This window comes from Mytilus trossulus, chromosome 1, assembly GCF_036588685.1.
Source record: "Mytilus trossulus isolate FHL-02 chromosome 1, PNRI_Mtr1.1.1.hap1, whole genome shotgun sequence".
Classification (NCBI taxonomy): domain Eukaryota; kingdom Metazoa; phylum Mollusca; class Bivalvia; order Mytilida; family Mytilidae; genus Mytilus; species Mytilus trossulus.
Genome location: NC_086373.1, coordinates 110,412,956 through 110,440,353, shown reverse-complemented (window position 1 = coordinate 110,440,353; position 27,398 = coordinate 110,412,956). Strand labels below are relative to the sequence as shown.

The 27,398-nt window shown below is 33.0% G+C and overlaps 1 protein-coding gene across 1 annotated transcript; it reads right to left on the bottom strand.

Annotated features, from left to right (window-relative positions):
* Window positions 1-15,546: 15,546 nt before the first annotated feature.
* On the bottom strand, window positions 15,547-26,449 carry LOC134705839 (uncharacterized). Its single transcript, XM_063564557.1, has 2 exons — window positions 25,440-26,449; window positions 15,547-20,642 (listed from the first exon to the last, which is right to left on the bottom strand). The coding sequence occupies exons 1-2, from the start codon at window positions 26,374-26,376 to the stop codon at window positions 15,547-15,549; spliced, it is 6,033 nt and encodes a 2,010-aa protein (XP_063420627.1). The 5' UTR covers window positions 26,377-26,449.
* Window positions 26,450-27,398: the final 949 nt, after the last annotated feature.

Genomic DNA, 27,398 nt, shown 5'->3' with positions numbered 1-27,398 from the left:
TCAGACCAGTCACAGAGTTATTGAATCGTTCTTGAGGGTTATTACAGTACACAGCGTGTGACACTCTCTATATGAGTCATCGGATTAAATGACCAGATTCTAACCGGAGGTGTCTGCGTACTTTTACATATAACGAACACATTTGTTAAGAAATAGTTTTACCGTCAGTCGGGAAAAAGACCAAGGTGACCATATGCCTATTCCCGAGTCACACTTGTCTTTATCGATTAACCGATCATTTTTCTTTTATCAATTATGATTTTTTAATAGTGTGTACATTGGATTGGATGCTTGCCTAACGTTTTGCTCCTTTCAGAGTTCATGTATTTCACAGAGTACAGATCTGAGAGTACTCGCAGCATACCAATGACATAATAAATATATCATGTATCGTATACTAAAATATCAATCAATACAGATGTGCAAACTCCAATGGATTTAATGCTAATACATCATTGACAGTCAGAAAAAACATGTCCTTGTGCAATCCCAGCATAAAGATATCGACAGATTGTAGATTGAAAGTGTATATGTGTATATATATATATGTATCAACAATATTTAGTATGGTTATAATTTACTGATCAAAATCAATATTTGTACCAAAAAAAACTATATATAAAGATTTAATTACAGTGTTGAATTGATAACCTTTTAGAATAAGTTTGTTTAAGGGACTGATACGTTTATACGGATCGTACCTAAATTTCAGGGCTTGCCAAACTACGTCACCAAATTTAGGATGTGTTATTTAGTTTTCTACAGGTACAGACAAACATGCAAACCAAATGTTTGTATCTAAGGAGGAATTTAGTTTAAGGTTTTAAGTAATATTTGTTAATATAAAATGAAAACAAGTTTAGTTATTAGAACTCAGTTGGAGTTCGTGTTGCTTATTCTTTAGTTTTCTATGTTGTGTCATGTGTACTATTGTTTGTGTTTGTCTTTTTCATTTTTAGCCATTGCGTTGTCAGTTTATTTTCGATTTATGATATGGTATCTTTCATCCCTCTTTTAAAATGAATTAGCTTCGAAATCTAGCACACACAAAACACAATATTGATATCGGCAACAGGATAACCATAAAGTATATAGGATAGAACTTAGATATGGAGACACATTTTTAAAATGACATTGTCTCAGAATAAAAAGATTCCTATGTACCTCAATATAACAATTAAATGAAATCAAAGTTAAATTCATTTATTGAATTGGAAAATACTTTTACTGACATGCTTGTCAAATCGAGTCGTCCTTTACTGCTATTGTTATAATAAGCTAAATCGAGGAGGTTTGCCGTTCAACTTCGTGCTTATTCAATAGTTCACTTTTACTATTTGATATCCAAGTCTGCATGTCTTTTAGTTTGTTTCTTTGTTTAAACATATTTATTTATAGTGGATTGGGAAACAAGTTTTGCAACTTATATTAATCCCTTTCCACTTTGCGGGTGCGAGTGTTGCTTAGTAGCGGCATTAGCCTGCTCTTTTTTCGAAACCTCGGGGTGTTTCTTTGTTGACATATATGTTGTTTTAATTAATTAATTTAAAAGATAAGATAAGATATTATATTAGTTTAAAATCCAATCAATCGGATTGTAACTAAATACAAATACAAATGATTATCAATACAAATATGTTACATTTACAAAAAATATTAAATTTTTAGATTATTTTGTTTATAGTGATTAAGATTATAACGAAATGCCGACTGCTGTACCCCCTATTTTGACATTTTTACCTGCTTTGTCTGTTTGTTGTGGTTTTTGTTGTTGTTGTTGTATCAACATAATTTTATGCGACTGTCATACAAGTGAAAGGTTTAGCTAGCTTTAAAATCTGAATTAATCCACAATTTTCTACATTAGTAAATGCCTGTACCAAGTTAGGAATATGACAGTTGTTATCCATTCGTTTGACGTGTATGGGCTTTTGATTTTGCTATTTGATTAGGGGACTTTCCGTTTTGAATTTTCTGTGGAGTTCGGTATTTTTTAAAATTTTAACTTTTACTTTTTATAACCGGGCTGAGAACAAGTGAGGGAATACTTTTATTGACAGTCTAGTCAAAATGAGTCGTTTCTATATGCTTATTCGAGCATATCAGAGTTTGTTCCACTTTCATTGATTACATTTAAAGGGCACTTTATTCTTGGTCTTGTGATTTGAGGTTCTTGGTCCAAAAAATAAGAAATGAAATTAGGTCAAGGTCGTAGGTCAAGGTTATCTCCTAAATTTAGATTGTTTATTTTAACTTCTATTCAATGACTGTATAAGATATCGAGAACATATCTTTACTAAATTGTAAGTTGCGATATGTGGAACACATACATTTTGGTTAAAAAGGTACGTTTACATTGCATTGGAGTTTTCTCCCCTATTTTATCTAATAGTCCGCGTATGGTAATATAAATCATTCACCATATATTATAAATACCTAGTGTCTTTCGATTTCAGGTACTTGATTTATGACCTACAAATTGAGTTCAAGGTCATAGGTAAATTTGACGTCCAAGATATTGACCTTTGCTTTTACTTTAAATGTATTTATGATAAAGCCATGGGATATTTTGCATCAGGTTGCAATCCATATGACCTTGGAAAAGCCAAAAGGGTAGTGACCTATTTTAAACCGGAATAACCTATTTTTTGTACTTGTGTAGAGTACAAGTATATAGAACCATATTTTTTTGGATCAGTGTCAAGTAATCTATCGAATAATACGTCGCGCCAGTAGTTAGCTCCATTGAAACTGTATCGGATAACATTAACAGGGCACAAGCTACGGGAGAGAGAAAAAGAATGGAAAATGTGTTCAATCATTAATCAAAGTGAAATAAAAATGTGTTTTAAACAGCTAGTTAAATTGTTTGGTTCCGTTTTGTCTAAATAAGCAAAGAAACCAACGCGTGAAATAAACTTAAGGTACTCGCAGAGCGGTTTGTGTTCGGACCGGCAGACAAGGCAGCCAATAATGTAGTGGTGGTTTGACGCATATACTACACGGAAGTTCTTCAATACGAAATTAGCAATTCCTCTACATTCAGGTCAGTGCGCACAACAGAGAGTCAAATCGTTAACAAGCATACCACTGCCAATACCCAGCTTAAAGCATCTTCCGAACATTTGAAAGTCCATACCATGTACTGGTTACCAAAATTACACAAAAAACATGTAAATTCCGTTTCGAGTAATTTTTCTACTACTAATCTATTAGTGCTTCTAACTACCCCTAACTACTATCAAAGAACTTGTTATTAACTTTTGTAATATAGCTTATGAATATAATGGTATTAATTATTTTTGGAGTGTTAAAAATTCTTTAGAGGTTTTAGATAAATTACATGATTTTGATGGTCCTTATTATTCTGTTGACAGTTATGATTTTTCTACTCTATATACTACTCTTCCACACAATCTTATAAAGAAAAAGTTTTTGTATTTGATGAAATGGTCTTTCGACAAATCTCATTGTAATTGTATTTGCTGTAACTCGTTTAAAGCCTTTTTCTGTAACGCAAAAAGAAAGTATCTTTAATAAATTATAATCCTGGTACCTTTGATAACTAGATACACTTACTGGAAATGTGAGGATATAATTGAAGCTTTAAATTTTCTGCTAGATAACATTTTTGTACGTTTCAGCGATAAAGTGTATCGTCAGGTAGTAGGTATTCCTATGGGCACTAACTGTGCCCCTTTAATAGCAGATTTCTTTCTATATTGCTATGAATCTCAGTTTATTACCAAACTCAGTAAAGACCTATCATTGTAATATTTGGTTGATACATTAAAAAATACCTACCGTTATCTGGATTATATTCTTTCGTTGAATACTCCAGAGTTCTCTAAATATACTTCCAAAATTTACCCAATAGAACTTACTTTAACTAAATCTAACATAAACAGCAGCAGTTGTCCTTTTCTAGATTTAGACATTTCAATTTCAAACAGGAAACTTCATACTAAAATTTACGACAAAAGAGACGATTTTTCATTTCCTCTTGTTAATTTTCCTTTTTTAGACCCGATGTGCCTTTGGCTCCATCATACGGTGTTTAAATGTATCCCAACTCGTTCGGTTTGCCCGTGTGTGTTCTGATGTCATAGATTTTAACGAACGTAATCAATGCATCACTAGGAAATTGTTGTGTCAGGGATTTCGATACCATAAATTACTTAAAACTTTTACTAAATTCTTTCATAGATACAAAGATTTAATTAGTAAATTTGGCTGTAAACTTATTAAAAATGGTATTTTACATCCTAAATTTTATGGTAATATTGTACTAAAAGCAAGGAAATCACTATGTGATCCGTGTAAACTTATCGAACCTTTAAACAAACTTATAAGTAAGGGTAATCGTACCAATGTTGTAATTCGATCTCTTAAAGTCATAAGAAACGAGTGACCGGTGAAAAATAATGTTCTTCCAATTCTTAATGCCCGTGTCACACTGTCCCGATTTTTACGCCGATGGAAACACGATAATGAAAATATTCAAAATCGGGACTGATCGTATCCAGATCGGGCTATTCGTAGTGCCATATTTAACCATCGTAGAACCATCGGCCACTTTTTCTAGCCTTCGGGGACAACTTCGGGAAGGGTTCTAATTTTTTTAACATGTTAAAAAATCCCCGAAGGTGCGTCCGATATTGAGGGTTCGTATTGAGTTCGTATCACCATCCTCACCATCGTGATGTCACCGGGAATGCACCTTTGATCATCGTATTGCATTCGTGTTTCCATCGTTTCCATCGGGCAGTTTTGACATTACGATGTCTACACGAATGAATCACGAAGCTACCCGAAGGTCTAACGATGACAACACGACTTCGTGAAGACCTCGTAATCCCGTCGTGTTGCCATCGAATAAAAGTACGAAGGCGACAAGATGGAACTACGACGGCAATAACTACAGCTAAATGTAAGTTAATCTTCGCGCTAAAATACATTTAAAATGCCATGCGCGATATGCACTTGTCAGTCGAATACGACAGTTAAGAAAGAGTTTCACAAACCATGGAGCTCATATCATATGATTCTATGAGAACAAGAAAGGCGACAGCGTTGTTTCTAATAATTCAAATGGAACAAGAAGAGCAGCTATTACAGGCTCAGGATTCACTTTTACAAGTCAAATATAATTTTTTGTCAATTTTTCATATCAAGTAAAAAATGAAAATCATAAACGCGCCCCGTACACCAACACTGCAGGTACACGTATATAGGAAAACCAACTTGTTCTTCATTATTCTGATTTTTTATGTATCGTCTGAGTTGTTGTCACACGAATGTTTACTTCATAACCATTTTGTTTTCTATATGTTATATTTTGCCGCATTTGTTGCTTTCTCTTCATCCTTCCTTCTGTCTATATTGTTATGATATTCTCCTGGAAAGAGCTCTTTTTGAATAAAAGGGACCAACGAACCCATTACCTAACCTTTAAGATCGATCAGTAAACGTGGGAATAATTATGGGTAATTATTCAGACTAGTGCACACATTTTACAGTTCGAACAAGGCAATGCCGACCGTGGCATCCCCTCGTATGTAACATATTGGGGACAAATATGGACACTATATTTGTATATGACACGTGGTAAATTGAATATGCATATTTGATACATAAACTATTTTTTTTAGAAATCAACCAAAACATTCAGTAACTGGAAATACCTTTAATATTGTCTTTAAAACCAGCAGGTAAAAAAATAAGCAACAAATTTCCTGCGTATCATGCTATTTCAAGGAGAAAAAACAATTCCATCTGCATGACCTTGACCTTTGGCCATGAACGTAAAAAATGTCATATCATTACAAGGAGGAACAATATACCAAATGTGGTTAAAATCTTTTTAAGCATATCGGTTTTAGAGTGTCAACAAGGGTGATATTGCCTAGTAATTACAACTGCCACTGTGACCTTGACCTTTGAACTTTAAAATCAATAGCGCTTAAGATATTCTTAACGAGTAACACCATACGTCTTTTAGGCAACGTATGGTCATCGTGCCATCATCATAATCCATCGTGTAGCCTTCGTGGTCCATCGTGCAGGCTTCGGCTGAGATATGAAGCTTAAATACCCGTCTTCGGTTAACCTTCGTATGTCCATCGTTTGCTATCGTATATAATTTCGGCACCATCGTATAGACTTCGTTATTCATCGTACTTGCTTCGGTAACTGTTTGGTATTTTAACGAGATCGGGACCAACTTCGTACGAACTTACAATTTTCGCATTCGGGTGTCCATCGTATATAAAAATCGGGACAGTGTGACGCGGGCATAAACCAACGCATACAAACATCATAAACTTAGTCTTCTGTGCTCGAATTTATCATTTTTTTCGTGTAAATTTCGTATAATCGTCATTTTTTTTTTCAATCGGTCAGTGTTGTTGTGAAAATATGGCAGGTAATTAAAGTTCGTGTTTTGAAGCCAAAGTTTAACGATTGTCACCTGTTTGTCAACAATTGACGAAAAATAAACAAAAAAGCATGGAATTTGAGCACGTGTTTAACATGTTAATTCAGATAATAGTTTATTTTAAGGACATCCATGCGTATTGTGGTCACCGGATTTTTACGAGATGGGTCACACTGAGGTCACCTTGCATACGGAAAATATATCGGGGAATTGCTTGCTGGAAGGAAGCAATTCAAATAAAGTAAACTTCTTCTAAATATGAATAAATTACAGAATTTTCTTCAGAAAAAAGTATATGTACATAAGTTTTACAATGAAAATTATCCATTGAGTTATAAAAAACATATGCATTATTTTTTTTGATTTGAGGTTTCTTATGACTTTAATATAGTTTACATTGGCACTAATTAGATTTTGTCATTGGCAAATTAAAACATAACTAAATTGTATCTTCTTTTGAGGCGGGATGTATAAAGACACAGACACGTTAATTTTTATCTCTATAGAAGTCGCTCCTCAATATCCTACTACCTGTCGATACAGTAATTTTAGGCATTGCACAAGTCATGTCTTCTTTGATTGTTAATGACATTAAAATTCTAAATCCCTGGGATGTGTTTTAGTTGATTTTAGTCTCTGATGCATGATTTTTATACGACCGCAAATTTTGAAAAAAATTTCGTCGTATATTGCTATCACGTTGGCGTCGTCGTCGTCGTCGTCGTCGTCGTCGTCGTCCGAATACTTTTAGTTTTCGCACTCTAACTTTAGTAAAAGTGAATAGAAATCTATGAAATTTTAACACAAGGTTTATGACCATAAAAGGAAGGCTGGTATTGATTTTGGGAGTTTTGGTCCCAACATTTTAGGAATTAGGGGCCAAAAAGGACCCAAATAAGCATTTTCTTGGTTTTCGCACTATAACTTTAGTTTAAGTTAATAGAAATCTATGAAATTTTGACACAAGGTTTATGACCACAAAAGAAAGGTTGGGATTGATTTTGGGAGTTTTGGTTTCAACAGTTTAGGAATTAGGGGCCAAAAAAGGGCCCAAATAAACATTATTCTTGGTTTTCGCACAATAACTTTAGTTAAAGTAAATAGAAATCCATGAAATTTAAACACAATGTTTATGACCACAAAAGGAAGGTTGGTATTGATTTTGGGAGTTTCTGTCCCAACAGTTTAGGAATTAGGGGCCAAAAAGGGACCCATATAAGCATTTTTCTTGGTTTTCACACCATAGCGTTAGTATAAGTAAATAGAAATCTATGAAATTTAAACACAAGGTTTATGACTATAAACGGAAGGTTGGTATTGATTTTGGGAGTTTTGGTCCCAACAGTTAAGGAAAAAGGGGCCCAAAGGGTCCAAAATTAAACTTTGTTTGATTTCATCAAAATTGAATAATTGGGGTTCTTTAATATGCCGAATCTAACTGTGTATGTAGATTCTTAGTTTTTGGTCCCGTTTTCAAATTGGTCTACATTAAGGTCCAAAGGGTCCAAAATTAAACTTAGTTTGATTTTAACAAAAATTGAAACCTTGGGGTTCTTTGATATGCTGAATCTAAAAATGTACTTAGATTTTTGATTATTGGCCCAGTTTTCAAGTTGGCCCAAATCGAGGTCCAAAATTAAACATTGTTTGATTTCATCAAAAATTGAATAATTGGGGTTCTTTGATATGCCAAATCTAACTGTGTATGTAGATTCTTAATTTTTGGTCCAGTTTTAAAATTGGTCTAAATTAAAGTGCAAAGGGTCCAAAATTAAACTAAGTTTGATTTTAACAAAAATTAAATTCTTGGGCCTCTTTGATATGCTGAATCTAAACATGAACTTAGATTTTTGATTATGGGCCCAGTTTTCAAGTTGGTCCAAATCAGGATCTAAAATTATTATATTAAGTATTGTGCAATAGCAAGTCTTTTCAATTGCACAGTATTGTGCAATGGCAAGAAATATCTAATTTCACAATATTGTGAAATAGCAATTTTTTTTTTAATTAAGAGTTATCTTTCTTTGTCCAGTATAGTAAGCAAGAAATATCTGCAAGAATTTTTTTTAATTGGAGTTATCTTTCTTTGTCCAGAATCAACTTAAATCTTTGTTATATACAATATACAATGTATATTCACTTTTTACTACCATCTGATAAATTTAAATAATCTTTACCATTCAGTGATAGCAAGCAGTTTTTTTACATCTTAATATTTTATGATGTATTTAAATGAGTAGTAATTGTTGCAAACTCCATTAGAATATTTTAATTAAAATTAGTTTTGGAATAAGGGAAAGGGGGATGTGATTAAAAAATTGGGTTCAATTTTTCTCATTTGAAATTTCATAAATAAAAAGAAAATTTCTTCAAACATTTTTTTGAGAGGATTAATATTCAACAGCATAGTGAATTGCTCTAAGAGAAAACAAAAATTTTAAGTTCATTTGAATACATTCATTCTGTGTCAGAAACCTATGCTGTGTCAACTATTTAATCACAATCCAAATTTAGAGCGGAATCCAGCTTGAATGTTGTGTCCATACTTGCCCCAACCGTTCAGGGTTCAACCTCTGCGGTCGTATAAAGCTACGCCCTGCGGAGCATCTGGTTTATAATTAATTGTTTTTGGCTCTAAACTTGCTGTCAGTAACTGCGAGTACTCTCAAATCGTACTTTCTTGTTAATTCGACCTGTTGATATTGTTTATAATGTTTTTTTGTTATTTTATAATAATATGGAAATTGTCTATATACCAGCTTTGATTATTTGGAATATCTTCTAATTTTCACTTACTACATTTGTATAAACTTCTAGATTTACCTGTATTATTAAAACCTTCTTTTTTTCGTAGGGCTAAATATTTCGCAGTGGTGTCTTGCCATGGCTTTGTTTGGACTTGTTTGTTTGCTTTTTGGCTTTGAATTTTTGTCCCTAATATTTTGTTAACTGTGCATTTATATTCAGATATCGCAGATCAAATTTATTTGTTCATCGTGTATTAATTTACGTTTTTTGATTGAGTGAAGCCTGACAATTGATATTTTATCGTGTGTGTTTCTATGTTATGATGTTATGCTATTGTTTCGGAAAAAGGTACCATCAAAACGTTTAATCCCGCTGCATATGTTTGCAACTGTCCTAAGTCAGGAATCTGATGTACAGTAGTTTGTTTATGTAATTTATACGAGTTTCTCGTTTCTCTTTTTTTTATATAGATTAGACCGTTGGTTTTCCCGTTTGAATGGTTTAACACTAGTAATTTTGGGGGCCTTTATAGCTTGTTGTTCGGTGTGAGTCAAGTCTTCATGTTGAAGGCCGTACATTGACCTATAATGGTTTACTTGGATGGAGAGTTGTCTCATTGGCACTCACACCACATCTTCCTATATCTATATCAGTTAGTGAAAGGAAAATAAGGTCATTGAAAGTGAAACAAGAGTAATCCATTTGGTAGACAAATGACTGATGAGATAAACATAAAGTTAACTCATTATTCTACAGGTAAGAACGATTATTAACATATTGTTTAACCTATAATATGAAATCAGTCAGACCCCAAAAAAATCCAGTTGATCTTGTTCGATATCTATTAATTGTTATGTTACTGTTTATATCGTGTTATATACATATGGTGTAGCATTTTATTGTTTTCATTGGATATAACGATTACGTGTTTCAAAGATTATTTTACGTATCCGTAGCCTTGTTTAGAGACACAGACACGTTATTTTTACGTATATAGACGCTATGTTTCTATTTATATATACATATTGGTGGTGAATATAAAACAAAATGTTACTAAAGTTAATAAAAAATTATTGATACGTTCAATTACATGTTAAAATGCTTGCAAAATACAATTAAAAAACACAGACAGAACATTGAACGCTATTTTCTTAATACATTATTTACATTATAATAATAAATTAAGGACTTTCACTCAGCCAATACATCGTCCTCGGTCAATATTAATCTGAACAGGTCCATATATAACGTATTGACCTCGTCGAAAGTCAATAAATGATAAATATAACCATTGACAGTCTTTGGAAGATTACCTCGATGGTTAATTAGCTGTTGTCTGGGCTAAAATACACACGAAATGCTGATACTTCATTTTGAGTTTATACATCATAAACTGGTTATTTTATAGTTTTTGTTTGGATATACTAGTACGTTTTGGATGGTATAGATCGAATATGAGATTATCAGTCAAATTGGTGAACATGAATTTGACAGCTAGTGCCCTTTTAAGCTTCGGGTTTGTTTAATAACATTGAAAATTCCCAGTACTAAAATGAAATAAATGGTTGAAGTGAAATACAGTTCTAATGAGTAATAACAACATAGGTGAGTTCGAATAGCAAAGATTTACTTAAGGAAGTTCGCTTGTCATGTTTATGGATTTTTGGTAAGATTTTCGGAATCCTCTGGATTTATCCATTTGAATGCCTAAAAAAATTGCCCTTGACCCCACTTTTTATTTTATAAATCTTTTACATGTATAATGATAAGCCTTCTATAAAAGTCTTATAAAATTTCAATTATTTTTTAATAGTTTTTGAGAATTTCATTGGACACTATCTCGAAAACAAGCACACTGACCTTTGCTCTTTCGATTCCGTTATTAATCCCCTATCAATAAAGACTAGTGTTTTGAAAAGTTTATTAATTTGAAACTGAAAAGCCAAATCCCTTAAAGCGCTTGGTGACAAATTTTACATGTGGCTCTTTAAAATGCATACCTTTAAAAAAAATCATATTTGTGTGTTATCTAGGGTTGAAAGTGTTCAACCTCTGAAATTTTTAGTCTGCCCTTTCACGAAATATTTAAATAGATTTTTTTTAATGTTTATGAACTTTCGAAAATTGTACCTGGCAACCGGTCAGACTATATAGTGTTAAGTAGATTAAATGCCGAAATATACATTGAATGATGGTAGATACGTGTGTTAACTGGCATATACGGATCGTAATGGTACCGGTGTTATGTTGATAAATTTATCAGAATTGAAGAACCTGGCAGCGCGTCATCCCTACAATGGCTGCCATTTTGTAGATTAGAATCCTCACTGAGGGAATTAAGCAAACACATTCTCAGAACACATGTGTTGTAAATGTGTTCACTGTTTATTTCCAAATAAAGAAATATTTTTACTATTGTTTTTATTATTTGGATAAGTTATCAGATGCTATTTCTAGTGTTAAATATATAAAATAAATATAACAATATAGCAGTGAGGACCAAAATTCCTACAAGTTTTGCCAAACACAGCTAAAGTTATTCCTTTCCTGAGGTAGAAAAACCTTAGTATTTCAAACATTCAAATGTTTTGCAAACCGTTAATTTATAAATATGACCATATCAATGATAAATCATGTAACCACATAAGTGCTGACTACTGAGCTGGTGATACACTCGGGAAATTAAAACTCAACCAGTACTGGCATCGACCCAGTGGTTGTAAATCAACTCATCATAGATACCAAAAATACATTTTGTATTTACGCCAGACGCGCAATTTGTCTACAAAAGACTCAGCAATGACGCTCGAATTCAAAAAAGTTAAAAAAAAATTAATTAAAAAAAATACGAAGTTGATGAGCGTTTAGAACCAAAATTCCTAAAGGTTTTGCCAAATACATCTAAGGTAATCCTGAGGTATAAAAGCGTTAGACTAAGTATGACAGAATACTAATAAGTTTTGATAAGTTTTGCAATCCCCAATATATTTCATTCTGTACCTTTCTTTCCGAACAATGTGAACTATTCTATGATTGACTAGAGGTATAGGGGGATGGTTGAGTTCTCATAAACATGTTTAACCCCGCCGCATTTTTCCGCCTGTCTCAAGTCAGGAGCCTCTGGCCTTTGTTAGTCTTGTATTATTTTTAATTTTAGTTTATTGTGTACAATTTGGAGATTAGTATGGCGTTAATTATCACTGAACTAGTACATATTTGTTTTAGAGGCCAGCTGAGGGACGCTTCCGGGTACGGGAATTTCTCGCTATATTGGAGACCTGTTGGTGACCTTCTGCTGTTGTCCTTTCTATGGTCGTGTTGTTGTTTCTTTGACACATTACCCATTTCCATTTACAGTTTATTGAACGAAAAATTAAATGAATTTTAGGCAGATTCACTCAATTATGGTCATTTTGACATGCATTTTCAATTATTTCTTCGTTAATCTACAACTATTGTAGAAACTATTGCATCTCACAATAAAAACTATTTATATATGTATAAATATTCTTCGATATCATAAAAATAACAAATAAATAAACAGAAATCTATGGTGGCCGGTTAAGGCCATTTCGCGTTTTCGCGTTTTCGCCCATCATATTATATAGGGCGAAAACGCGAAAACGCGAAATCGCGAAGTCGAAAACGCGAAAACGCGAAGTCGAAAACGCGAAAACGCGAAGTCGAAAACGCGAAAACGCGAAATATTTTTTCTTTCCGATTTCGCGTTTTCGACTTCGCGTTTTCGCGTTTTCGCGTTTTCGACTTCGCGATTTCGCGTTTTCGCCTTTTCGCGTTTTCGCGATTTCGCGTTTTCGCGATTTCGCGTTTTCGCCTTTTCGCGATTTCGCGATTTCGCGTTTTCGCCTTTTCGCCTTAAATTATAGGTATATTGATCCAATATCCACCCGTTTATAGTATGGATCACATTTCCGACCTTACATTGATTACGTGCTACGTGTACAATGTTTCGAGTTCTTTCGGAATTATATTCCAGGTAACTCTCTTCAGAGGTCGTCCGTTTTATTTTTATTTTATATAGCTATATACCAACATATAAATAAAATTCTAAACATCTTTCCACACAAAAACAAAATATTATTTCATAAACGTATGAAGGATGATGGATATATTTTATTTCAAGGTACTACGGAAGAAGTTAAACTTCTTTTCGAAATAGCAAACACAAACCACAACCTACTGCAATTTACTAATGAAATTGACAGACAAAGTTTGAAATTTCTAGACTTAGAAACGTATAAAGGACAGAGATTTCAAAAAGAAAATATCTTAGATATTAGATGTTTCACAAAACCAACTGAAAAATTCCAATATCTACACCAAAATTCTAACCACGCTAAAAGTTGTTTTAAATCCTTTATTAAAGGTGAAGGAATACGAATTCTTAGAAATACCTCTGATCCTGACAATTTTAATGAAAGAATAAACTTATTTACAGAAAAATTAATACAAAGAGGTTACAAAATCGCTTTTGTAAATAAAATATTAAGAAATATTTCCCATACAGAAAGATTAAACAAATTAACAAACAAAGAAACAAGAATAAACAAAAACACAGATAACTATAATATATCTTTCATAACACAATACCACGCTAATGCGGAAAATTTACAAACCATTATAAGAAAACATTGGCATTTAATTCAAGACAACCCACAGTTCAAAAATCTCTTTGATAAAAAACCCACAATAGCATTCAAAAGAAACAGGAACATTGGGGAAATCGTTAAGAAATTCTTGAAATAAATCAATGTCTCCCAATAGAAATTAATTAGACAGTTATACTAAAACCAAAGGAAGGTGCGTTGACAATGAAAAATGCATATTGAAACGTATCTTAAACAATAACCAAAACCAGTTATCCATACGTTGATAAAACGAACAATAATAAATAAAAGGTACAATAATAAATAAAATGTACAAAATAATAAACAAACAAACATTTAAAAATAAAAATAAAAATAAAAATAAAAAATAAAAAATAAAATAATAATAATAATAAAAATAAAAAATGAAAATAAAACGGACGACCTCTGAAGAGAGTTACCTGGAATATAATTCCGAAAGAACTCGAAACATTGTACACGTAGCACGTAATCAATGTAAGGTCGGAAATGTGATCCATACTATAAACGGGTGGATATTGGATCAATATACCTATAATTTAAGGCGAAAAGGCGAAAACGCGAAATCGCGAAAACGCGAAAACGCGAAAACGCGAAAACGCGAAAAGGCGAAATCGCGAAAAGGCGAAAACGCGAAATCGCGAAAACGCGAAAAGGCGAAAACGCGAAATCGCGAAGTCGAAAACGCGAAGTCGAAAACGCGAAAACGCGAAGTCGAAAACGCGAAATCGGAAAGAAAAAATATTTCGCGTTTTCGCGTTTTCGACTTCGCGTTTTCGCGTTTTCGACTTCGCGTTTTCGCGTTTTCGCCCTATTTAATATGATGGGCGAAAACGCGAAAACGCGAAATGGCCTTAACCGGCCACCATATCTACCCTTTTCTCTGTCTATTAACTGTCAGGTCATGTTCAATCCACAATTTTCTACATTTGAAAATGCCTACTCAAAGTCAGGAATATGACAGTTGTTGTCAATTCGTTTGATATGTTTTATCATTTGACTTTGCCATTTGATTAGGGACTTTCTGTTTTTGATTTTCCGCGGAGTTCAGTATTTTTTTTATTTTACTTTTTAATATCTGTCGCCGTGCCGGATATTAGGTATCATCGACTACTTTTTTTCAGGTGTAGTGTAGACAATGAAGGGTTGTTCGTAAACCTTGACTAGCGAAGATGCACATGACGATCGTCCAATCAGTTAAGCAGTTTAAATCACCTATTGTTTGCAGGTGTGTATTGACCATCTATTGTCCATTTAAATCAAAACAACTCACAACATTTACTATATATGGGATTATTTGTGCACCTTCCGCAGGAATGGAAAAAAAATGGATGGCAAAATCCAGTGAAGATTTTAATATTCAGAAACCTTAAATGCATTTAAATTTTATATGTATACTGAATTATTGCTTTCATTTATTATTGCGATTTTTTCATTTTAGATTCAAGTGCGATTGAAATTTTACTGCTTGTTCTTGTTTTGTTTTTGAAGACCTCCTTATTTGAACATGGTAGCAGGAGAGACAAAATATTGCACCACCTATCAAACTAAATTTCCATATTTTCTTGCAAGACATCATTTGAATTGCATTTTTGTATATATGACTATTCAACACAGTATTGTAAAAAAAAAAAGATATATACGTCATTTTGTATTAACGTTTTGCAATTGTACAACTTAAAGCATAATATTTCAGCTAAGCATTTGGCTAGTTAATTATAAGTTCATTTTCTCTGCATATTTAGCTTGTGCTATAAAAATTCTCATGCATAAAGAAGATTTTCTGTCAGTTGGTACGAACTGCATGAAATACAAAACCACCGACATATTTTTCTGGAAATTTCTTACCCTTTCCTTGAAAGCTGCGTTTTTCCTTGCTTCTTTTTCTAAATAAATAATAAAATTGATTCTGTCCTCAAGCATCTCTGCAGTAGACATTTGTTCTACACCAGAGAGTTTTAATTCAAACATGCAATAGTTTTCTAGCACATATATATCCTCAATAGAAAAAATGTCGTTGTAACGTTCAATTGCGTATTTTATATTTTCACCATGATGATTTGTTTCATGTCTTTCTAATTTTGATTTATATTTTTTCTTCTTTTCTCCCTTCTGACGTCCATTTAGAGGCAATTTCATATCTACTTTCAACCCAGACACAATATGTTGCTCATACATATGGGAAACACTTGAACTAATTTCATTTTTTTCTTCAAGGTATTCCAAGAAATGTCTTAACCATTGAATATGAATGGAATGCTTTTGACGAAGTTGTTCTAGATATCGGAACCGAAGACTGAAAATGGAATTAAATGATAGTACTTTTATATATTTTTGTTCCGGTTCATTGAATATGTGACGTAATGTTTTTTGATATAAAAACATAAAATCATGAAAGTCAAATTTCACATATTTTCTTAAAAGTTTATATATCTTCTTTTTTAAAAATTTTGACTCACGTACTAATAAATTGTTCCTGTCTACTAAAGCATAACAAGTATGCATCTGGGCTTCAAAATCACAGAACCTCATGTTCGATTCATTTTGAACGTTGCGCAATAGGTTTAAAACCGAATAAGCCCAAAAAATATATATATCCCTAAATGCGTTTTTATATAATATGAAGCTATCTCTTTCTCCAATTGCACGCGTACATTTTGAAAATTGCGTTTTCATGAGAGCATGGTGTTTATAACTATACTGAAGGCGACATGTCCAATCAAATAAGTGTTGTCTTTGGTAATTGAAAAACATATTATAAATCAACAAACTTTCAATTTCCAAGTTTGGTTTTGTTCTAGGAACACGGATACTATCCATCCACTTCATAACACTTTCTTGTTTGTAAATCTTTGCTAAGTAATAAGGCGTAATGTTGTTAAAATCATAGCAGTTCAATATGTCTGAACCAAACAACAAAACACTTTTCTTCAGAAAACGTATAAAACCCTTTGCTGTTGCTAAATGTACTTGACTTAAACGGCTTTCATATGGTCTACACAATACAGTGGCGATTTCTTTTCGTCTTAATCCTCTAGATGAATATAAATGTTCCAACAAAATTTCGGATGTTTCATCATAATTCTGAATGTTTTTGCAAGCAATATTTAATTCTTTAGTTCTGTTCTCTGAAACGAATTCCAGTACCTGATACGGAGAAATATTACTGAAGCGCGAAGGTATGATATCATTTTCTGAAAAAGGAGCTTTGATAATCAAAATGTCCAAAGCTGATTGACCATGACCACACAATTGTGAAACATTCATCCCTTTATTCAATAGAAATTGTGTTCCTAAGACATTTCCTCCCATAGCAGCTCTATGAAGTAAATTATACCCATCCTTATCAAAACATGTGTCTAACATTGTGCTGGAGTAATCTTCCAAATAATTCTTTAGAAACTGGTTGCTATGATACATTGATTGGGTATTTCGATCGTTCATTATAATTTCATGAAGAGGACTAAAGTTGCCATTACATTTAAGAGAATTATTTTTTGTCAAAAAGAATTTGGCAAGACTTGGTCCCTCATATTCTGTAATGAATAGAAGTAATGGCGGATTGTTCTGCACAATATGTTGAAACTGTTGTTCAGCGTAAATTTTTAGCATCAAAACTGGATATATCCTAGATTTGAGGATTGCTATCGATAGTAATTCTGAAACATTAACTTTTGAAATCATGCCGGTTTTATACAGATACGACATTGTTTTTAATATGCACATCTCATGATTCGTCAAAATCGTTTCAAATTTTGTTGGACATTTCGTGTAGAAAACATCTGTTATCTGACATCCTTTAGGAATGCGTATAGGATCAGAAGACGTACGTGTTTGCATAGCTTGAAACATTTCGTCAACAGGAGTCTTTTCAGATGTGTCCCTCTGGGTCAAAAGGCTCATGGCATCTTGTTCTGGCAAAGTATTTAATGCAATATCAAATCCGAAAAAGTTTCCACTTTTTGCAGCGTAATGCAGAAAGTTTTTTCCTTCATTATCCATATGATGAATATTGTGCTTAGAGTTGCGACAAGCATGAAATATCGTCTGTACCAACACATCTTCTTTAACACCATAGTGCAGATCATTATTATTTTCTCTCAAAGGAAGTAGCATGCTGTAATGTAAAATGCTTCTACGTCTATAATCAAGACTATCGGGAATACTGATATCATGATGCGTGTCTTTTCTGTTGTGATAAGCGTGCAATGTAAGAGACCGACATATGGCTGCAGAGTGAAACACGCTTGAACCGTTAACAGTTTCAGCGGAAAAATTCAAATTTAGCCTTTCCAAATTATTAAGATTGATGAAAATATAGTTGTAATGACAAAACGCATAGTGCAGCGGAGTAGCTAGATCGGCATCTCTTTGTTCCCAATCAACAAATCCATTATTATACATGAATACCATCATGTCATAATTACCATGCATCGCTATAACATGAGCAACAGTTGCACCTATGGGACATTGTTCAGAAGTTAATAACTCTAATTCTAAAAGATTCAATTTTGAATGCAATGAAAGGATATTGAAATTATCATAAACATGATGACACTTTGTTTTTAAATCGGCACCACTTAGATATAAAAGATTAAAAATGTCTGTTCGATTATACCTCACAGCTGTCATTAATGACGTTTTCCCGTCATAAGTTGTACAGTTAATGGCACTGAATGTTTCAAGTAAAAGTATCTTCACAATTTCAAGATGACCATTTCGTACAGCAGCATTTAATGCAGTTTCGCATGTAATTAATCGCCAATCGTCAAAGAAAAATGTTTTGATATAAACATCTTGATGATATGTTAATTCTGATCTAATTTTATTATATTTTATTGTTTGTTGTTGTCTGTTAGATAGCAATGGTAGCCAGTAAAACTTGCCAGTACATGGTAAACATTCATCTTTCGAACCAGTACCAAGCAACAGTTTTAAAATCTGTTCGTAACCTTTCTCACTAGCCTTGTATAAAGAATAAGTGTCTGAAAAACCTTTGTTGTCGTTAAGTAAAAGCTTCACTATGCCGAAATGACCATTTTCTACTGCAAGATGGAAAGCATTTAAGTGCATATCAATTTCTGTGTGGATAAGACTTCTATATTCTCGTAGTATCATTTCAACAACATATTGATGTCCGTTTTGGACAGCAACATGAAAAACATTATAGCCACAAAAATAAACATATTTGCACATTTGTACTATATCGTGACTGGCGCTTATGCTAGTGTATATATGTGTAGTTTGATTGTTATAACTGGAATCTATTATTGACGAGTAGTTATGAACCACGGAAAATGAATGGTTTGCTCCGTTGTGTAATAAGCATTTTAGAGTCTTCTCATTTCCTTGACTAGCTGCTATAAACGCTGGAGACTGGTTCATAGAGTTTACCGAATTAACTGCAGTATCACCAATGCATTCAAGTAACAGTTCTGTCGTATGGTAATCGTTATATTTCCAAACTACTTCATAGAGAAGCTTTGTGTGTAACATATGATCCTTACTCAATAAATCACGAACGTAACCGAGTAACATAGATTCGAACTTAGGATTACTGCTCATAGCAACATGATGTATAAGTTCTATCAAATTATGTTTTGAAGTCACATTCATTTTTAATTTTCCAAGCAAATATTCAGCGAACAACTTATGCCCATTTTCTTTATGAACAAAGAATTGCATCTTATTTCTCTTTTCATCTGTTAGAAAGTCGATAATAGATTTGTGTAAAAACGATATTTTCCCATTTTCAAATTTGAGAAAATGTCCTAATTCGTTTCCAAGTAACATTTCCAGTTTTCTCTTTTTACTGTTTCCATCAATTTTAGATACTTCTATTAGCTGGTCCTTATCAATAGGATTTTGAACGGTGCATAATACTTCAAATACTGGTAAGAAATCAATATATAAGTTCTCTGAATCTTTAAAAATTCTGTTGAAATTTAATTGATAAAACAGTGCGAGAGAGTTCGGTACATTTCTAAAGTCAAATGTATCTGTTTTCTTGCAGTACTGTAAATATAGTTTTACATGAAGAAAATTTCCATTGGCAGCTTTTGTAAGTGTTGAGATCTGAGGTTCAGTAAGCTTACTTGTTTCACGGACGTATTGTTTTACATCATTTAGATTACGCGAATCAGATGTATTTAAATAAACATTCATCACATTCATATCCAGGAAATGTAAATATCTGTCAATATTTTTAACGTTTCTTGAGGTCAGAATAAATTTGAAATTTGATGGAAATCTTGGAGTTTGAGTCAAAAGAAAATTAAACAAAGTATTTCTACCGGTCGTGTCGCATTCATCCAAAGCATCTATAATGATTATAAATTTCTGATTGGTCCAATGACCTCTCAATGGATTTAAAATAGACATTTCAAAACAAGATATCGGGTCATTAAAGCATCGTGTTCCGTATAAAAATTCAGAAGCAACAAAATCAGCTAGGATAGCATTTCCCATTTCAGGATAGTGTTTGACGATTGCACTTGCAAGGTTTCGAATAAACGTACCTGCACTGACGGACATGTCCATATCATATCTACAAAAATGATAAGCAAGGACTTGTTTTCGAATATCATACCACACCGATGAACTATCGGCACATACTAGATTAGATATTACGGAAGACTTCCCATACCCCATATCTGCCGTCAATAAGATTCCGTTTGTCTCGAGCAAATGTGTATTTACAATATCATGTAGCCATCGTCTTTCAATGAAACTTTGGTTATTCAATGTTTGTACATAAAAATCGAAGTCTAAATCACTTTTCCAGTGTTCGGAGAATCGCATACTATAACAACCTACAAATTATGGAAATACACATTACTACATTGTTATATTTAGCATTGCCATAAAAGTGCGAGGTTTCGCTAGCCACAAAACCAGGTTCAACCCACCATTTTTTCTTAAAATTTCCTCTGCCAAGTCAGGAAAATGGCCATTGTTATATTATAGTTCGTTTCTGTGTGTGTTGTACTTTAGTGTTGTATTCCTGTTGTGTCATTGTTCTCCTCTTATATTTGATCTGTTTCCCTCAGTTTTTGTTTGTAACCCAGATTTCTTTTTTCATTCATCGATTTATGAATTTCGAACAGCGGTATACTACTGTTGCCTTTATGCTTAAAACACAAATAGTTCAGAAAACAATTTAATATTCTGCTTTCTCCAAAATCACATAAGCCGAGGTTCTCGGTTATCGATAAAAAAAATACGTAAAAAAAACAACCAATATACTTGAGAATGCAAAATAATATTTTTTTACAATATGTATATTTCAGATATTAATATACATTTTACAAAATGTACACCCATAAATACCGTATTTATTCATTTGCTTTCTTACATATCAAGCTTCATGTTTGTGTCATGTATGTGTCATGGTAGGTAATCAGTATTTTCTATAGATTTGATATCCTTTAGCTGACATGGTTAAAGAATGTCAATCCCATGGAGTGATAATAATCAGAAAATGCAGACAGTCAAACAGAAAAGTAGTAGCCCATAAAACATGTAAAAAATAATCTTGATGTTTCTTATGACCATTTTGAAGACTTAATAGAAATAGGATTAACGAAGAACATAAGCCTGAACGAAAATAAAATACAAGCCCAAAACGACAAAAAATATAAACAAGTATAAATTGAAAACAACGTTCAAACCTATATTTACGTTGGATAAAAACCGTATTTTTTAAACGTGTGCATATAAAACCTTGGTAGAGTGGTCAAACTACAGCACAAACAGCGTTTTTCAAAAGACCAAACAAGTGAAATAAAATCAACGGTACCAATTTTCTTGCACCAGATGCGCATTTCGACAAAATATGTCTCTTCAGTGATGCTCGTGGCCAAAATATTTGAAATCCAAAGCTTATATAAAAGATGAAAAAGTATATTTTAACAAAAAACACATTTGACAAATAGGACGAACAACTGATGTCCTTAAACCCTGTTGAGTGCCATTGACGAGTGCCATATAAATTGATCACGAGATGTGACATGAAGCTTAATTATTAATTTAATACCAAACAGAAAACAATAAACTTGCGCAGAAGATATATATATATATATATATTACAGTGAATTTGTATAATCAGGGATTATGTAGAATCCCCAATTTTTCAGGGAATATGTAGAATCACTAAAATCATTAGTAAGTATATATAATTCATAAATGACCAGTGATTTAACATAATCACTGAACATTTTGATAACTATTCTACAAATTTCCTAATATAATTTAATGAATTTTTATACAAAAATTAATATAGAAAAATTTTCATTTTTTTCTTTCATATTCCTTGCCAGACCAAATTATTTTGCTTTTAAACACAGAGGAGGATCTTAAAGATATAACCAACACAGGGTTTCGAGATAAAGTTGAAGACTAATAAATTAATAGTATCAACATTCCATTTATGAAGATAACTTTAAATGTATCGTTTTTTTATTAAAAATCAGCGTCAAATGGGTATTCAAATCAAATCCAGAGAATGTTATTTGTGGTACATGTAAAACAAATGTTTTGGGATGGGTTTTTTTTGGTGTTTTTATCTTTAAGTCAAACTGAGAGAACTTACGCATCTAAATGTATAGGAAAACAGGCAGAACTTAGGATGGACAAATAGAACAAAATTTTAGAGGATGCTGGCATTTGGTGTACTATTCTCATAGCAGGGTAAACCAGGTGCTCCACAGGGCGCAGCTTTATACGACCGCAGAAGTCGAAACCAGTATTGTGCATTTAAAGATTTCTCCTTTCAACTTTTCAAAAATAGGAATTTGAGAAATTTGAAAAAAAAAAAAATTTAAATCACCTAGCTACTTTCACCCTTTTTTGGCAATTAGTCCAAAATCTGATATTTCTTTATACATAATATGCAAGTAGTGTAAGGGAGGTAAATCCGAACATACCCAACAATGTAGGTTAAATGTTACCTCCCTCACATTGCTTTTAAATTGTCTTAATTGTCTATAGACAAGAAATACCTAGTTTTTCCCTTTTTTTGCCCCTAATTCCGAAACATTTTGAGCCATACCCCCCTCCGAAGGAAACTACAAAAATGATTATTTTGGGCCCCCTTTTTAGTCCCTAATTCCTCAAATATTGGAACCATAACCCCCGAAATCAATCCCAACTTTCCTTTAGTGGTATGGAACCTGCTTGTTAAAATTTATAGAGATCCATACACTTAAACACAAGTTATTGTCAGTAAAGTAGAAAAATGCTTCTTTTTGGTCCTTTTTTGCCCCTTATTCCTACATATTCGGGACATTAACCCCAAACTGAATCCCAGCCTTTCCTGTGTTATATGGAAGCTTGTGGTACAATGTCAGAGAGATTCATACAGTTAAACACAAGGTATTGTCTTAAAACTAGAAAAATGCTTCTGTCGGCCCCTTTTTAATCCTTTATTCCTAGACTGTTTTCCAATAAACCTTCTACTTATAGTATTAAACATTGTGGTACAATTTCAGAACAATTGAAATACTAATACATAACTTTTTATCCTGAAACTAGATAAATGCTGTTGTTGGCCCCTTTGTGTCCCCAATTCCTAAACCTTTGGGACCAATATCATAACCCCCAAAATCAATCCGAAGCTTCCTTTTGTGGTTATAAACATTGTGATAAAATTTTATTGATTTCTTTTTATTTTTACTTACTGACGACGACGACGCAGATGACGACAACATGATACCAATATACGACCAAAGAAACGTGGTCGTATAAAAAGGAAAGGAAAACCCGAAAAACATAATGACATTTTTTCACAAAATGTCTGAACAAGGATATCGCTTAGCCACAAAACATGGTATCTCAATAATTCCCTTCTTGGGCGGTACCTTCAGATTTTATTTCTCTTACGTGTGTCGTAAAATCTGATTCGACATGTGAAGGAAAAGTGTTTTTTACTGTGTATATTGTGGTAAAAACAGATTGAAGCATATCTTTTTGATATATTGTGCTTAACATTCTACAATTTATGTTTGTAATGATGTTTTTATGGGATTTTTTAGAATAAGTTATTTGACTTTTATTCATTTTCTTTATAAAAAAAACCGATTTCTTCATTTCAGTTTTTATGTATAATCCCTGACGTTTTTTCTAGTGATTATACATAATCCCTGAAAATTAAGTGATAACTAGCCAGTGATTCGACATAATCCCTGAAAATTTCAGTGATTCGACATAATCACTGATTGTACAGATTCACTGTAACATATATATACTGAGTGCCAATGAAAACGCAACACTTGATTTTTCAAAAATAAAATTTATATTAGAAATAATAATCTTTCAAAATAAACTGATCTCGAAAATAAACAATTTTAACAATAGATCGATATTAAACAAAAATGTTTCATTGACATCTTTCGGGCGCAATAGGTGAACGAAATAACCAATGTCGAATCATCAACTCACAGTCCTAACAAAAGATGTTACAACCCCGTGTTGCAGCGCAATCTCGACAGCGCCGTGAAATTGATCATCCCGGACGTTTAATGTGATCCCGAGGAATTAATTCGACTTGTCGCGCAAAAAAAACTCAAGCTGACTTTATGATATTGGTGATGGTTTTCATCGTCTAAACCATGTCAAATCTGATGCAAAATTCGCTCGATCAGACCAAAATCCGGCGAAAAGCATGACTTATGGTCGAGGCGGGTACCAAATGTCCATGTTACCACCACTAACGGTTTTTGGTAAATAATGAATGATCTTTGGTCTAAAGAATTCGATGTTTACGCCAGACGGCCGTTAAGATGTCACTAAGGAAAGACTGTGGTGCTCTTCAGCAATTTCTACGCAAATGGTGCTTTACTGAAATTGCTCCAAAGGTTCTACCGTGACCACCATTGAACTTTCATGACCTTTGGACATCCATCGAAGTCGATATCGGATATGTTAAAAGCCAAAGGTATCGGTCTTATTGAGCGTTTCATGCTTTTTGTTCCCCGGGATGTGGCTTATCGCTAAATGAGCCATTTTGGTAGAATGTGTTGAGGATTTAGGTTATTCTAGATGCAGTCTTCTCGTAATTGTGTGCTGTGAAACGCTTCATTGTATCATGCTCAAAACTGAATGTCGCTGGTTGTCAAAAAGTCCTGACATTAACTCATTTTTTTATTGCAGTTTCTTGACAATAAGGGCGGGAAAATTCATGGCATTAGCCAAGCTTTGAAAGACAAAATCGTGAAAATGGTACGTATGTTGAAAAGAGGTGAACTCGGTTTATGTCCGTTCAAAAAGTCCTGACATTAACTCATTTTTTTATTGCAGTTTCTTGACAATAAGGGCGGGAAAATTCATGGCATTAGCCAAGCTTTGAAAGACAAAATCGTGAAAATGGTGCGTATGTTGAAAAGAGGTGAACTCGGTTTATGTCCGTTCAAAATAACCCTTACTTGGAATTTGTTCCAAAAATCACTCAACCGTAAAATCGTCGACAAATGTCTTAAAAGTCATGTGCAACCAACTATGCAAAGATCTGATATAAAAAAAAAAATATTATAAGATTTTTTTGAAAAACAAAAGTGTTGCGTTTTCATTGGCACTCAGTATACATGTATGTAATAACCGTGCTTTTAACATACCTTCATTCGATGGATCCATCTTCTGTAGCGAGATAAATGAAATGGTAATGTATAGTAAAAGTAAAGGAAGACTTAGATATTTTAGAACAGTCCTCGTCTTTGGTGAAATAAGGTTTTTAGTTACTCTTGTCTGTTTAATTGTTGATTCCAGTATCATATTGTTGATTCTGTTTTGGAAGGTGTCTCTTGCTGAGACAAATGCTACTATCTGTGAATCAGCAGAAGGTGAAAGTTGGTCAATACTTTCTCGAACTAATATAAGTGTTTCCCGTGCGGCTTGATGGTGCAAGAGACGGGCAGGAATTCCTTCTGTAGATAACAGTTCCCCCAAGAGTTCTACAGCAGTTTTTGCACTTTCTTTTCGATATATATTTTGGACTTTCAAAATCCGAATAAAGCTTTGTAAGCACAGTTTTTTCTCTGTTTCATCAACACTGATCCTATAGTTATGAGCAAAGCTGTGGTTTCTATACCGTTGAATATCTTTAACTACTAAATCATCAATAGCAAAAATTGTCATATTCATAAACAAAGATATAATTGCACCAAGATCTTGAAAGATTCCTTGTCTGAACTGGCGAGCATCACGGACAAACATTTTAGATATAGCTTCATATGAATCTGGTGTCGAGTGTGGAAAATCAATGGTATCGATCTCCTTCCACTTGATTCTTTTCCATTGATTCTCATATCGACAAAGTTTATGAAGTTCGGCTTTCCATGCTCTGCAAATGTTGCACCACTGACTGAAATCATTTCCGTGTTGTCTACTACAGTTTATAGTACATTTTGAACCAACAGGTATTTGCTGTAAAATGTTTTGATGTATTGTTTCCATAGTGTCCAGTATAAAGTCTTGTAAGCCGGATACACAAAATTTCAAACCAAGAGCCACTGATATGAAATTGTCTAATTTATTCTTCTCGATAAATGCCATAATTGCTGTTCTAAACTTTCTTATCTGGCAAGCTCACGAAACTACGCATGCACATTCATTCTAAACATATACCTTCCTGATTGTACCCTTAGTGATTAAAATCAATACATATTGTTCTTAACAAGTCGACAAAACTACACAGGTGTACAGTCTTTCTAAACGGTGTACCCTTAGTGAAAGAAATCAATAAGTATCTGCTATTTCAAAAGCTTGACTGGGTTGATATACATATCTAATCTTTAAAATTAAAATGTGTCGCCCAAAAGTTTTCAAGTGATATAAATTGACAGAGATTTCACACAAATAAGATGTCTTCCCTGTTATGTAGTTGGTAAGTGCTTCAATCTCAAAATCCTACTTTAATGAGATAACTTACTTATGATAATATATTCTTTCCTCAGACAAAGCACGTCTGACTAAGTATCGATTATAATACTCATATGGCTTATTTTCGAAAGATGTCGAATTTTAAAATGAAAAAAAACAAAATCATAAAATGTACTCGTTAACCCATCTCTTTATAAGCAAAACAAGCAATACTTTCGAAACAACATAAATTGTATAGACGTTTCGCGCGAGGTTCGTACCTCATTGGAAATTCGGTGTAGTTGGCAAGATGCAAGTCCAAAATATGTAATTTTGTGATATCATATTCATTGCTATTGTACGTATTTTAAAAAATAACGATTTTTGAAATAAAAACGAAAAAAATAATTGTTGAAACTATGTTTTATGCTGCATGCGACAAACTTCATTTAAAAAAAAACCGGCCGATTTTTAGGTTGTCCCGCGTAATATATTTCATTTATTTTAACCACTGAACTATGATTTTCGTCAAAACTATTTAATATTTTGAAAAACGGGGTTTTCCATTAATAAACAGAATGGTTCCTTCAGTCTTTTGTGCATTTATTTTGTGACGTTATGATGACGTCATAAAAAAAAACGCGTTCTATACTACAAGGACAAATATGTCCCACGGGAAAAAAAATTAAGATTTCAGATTTGAGCATCTAAAAACA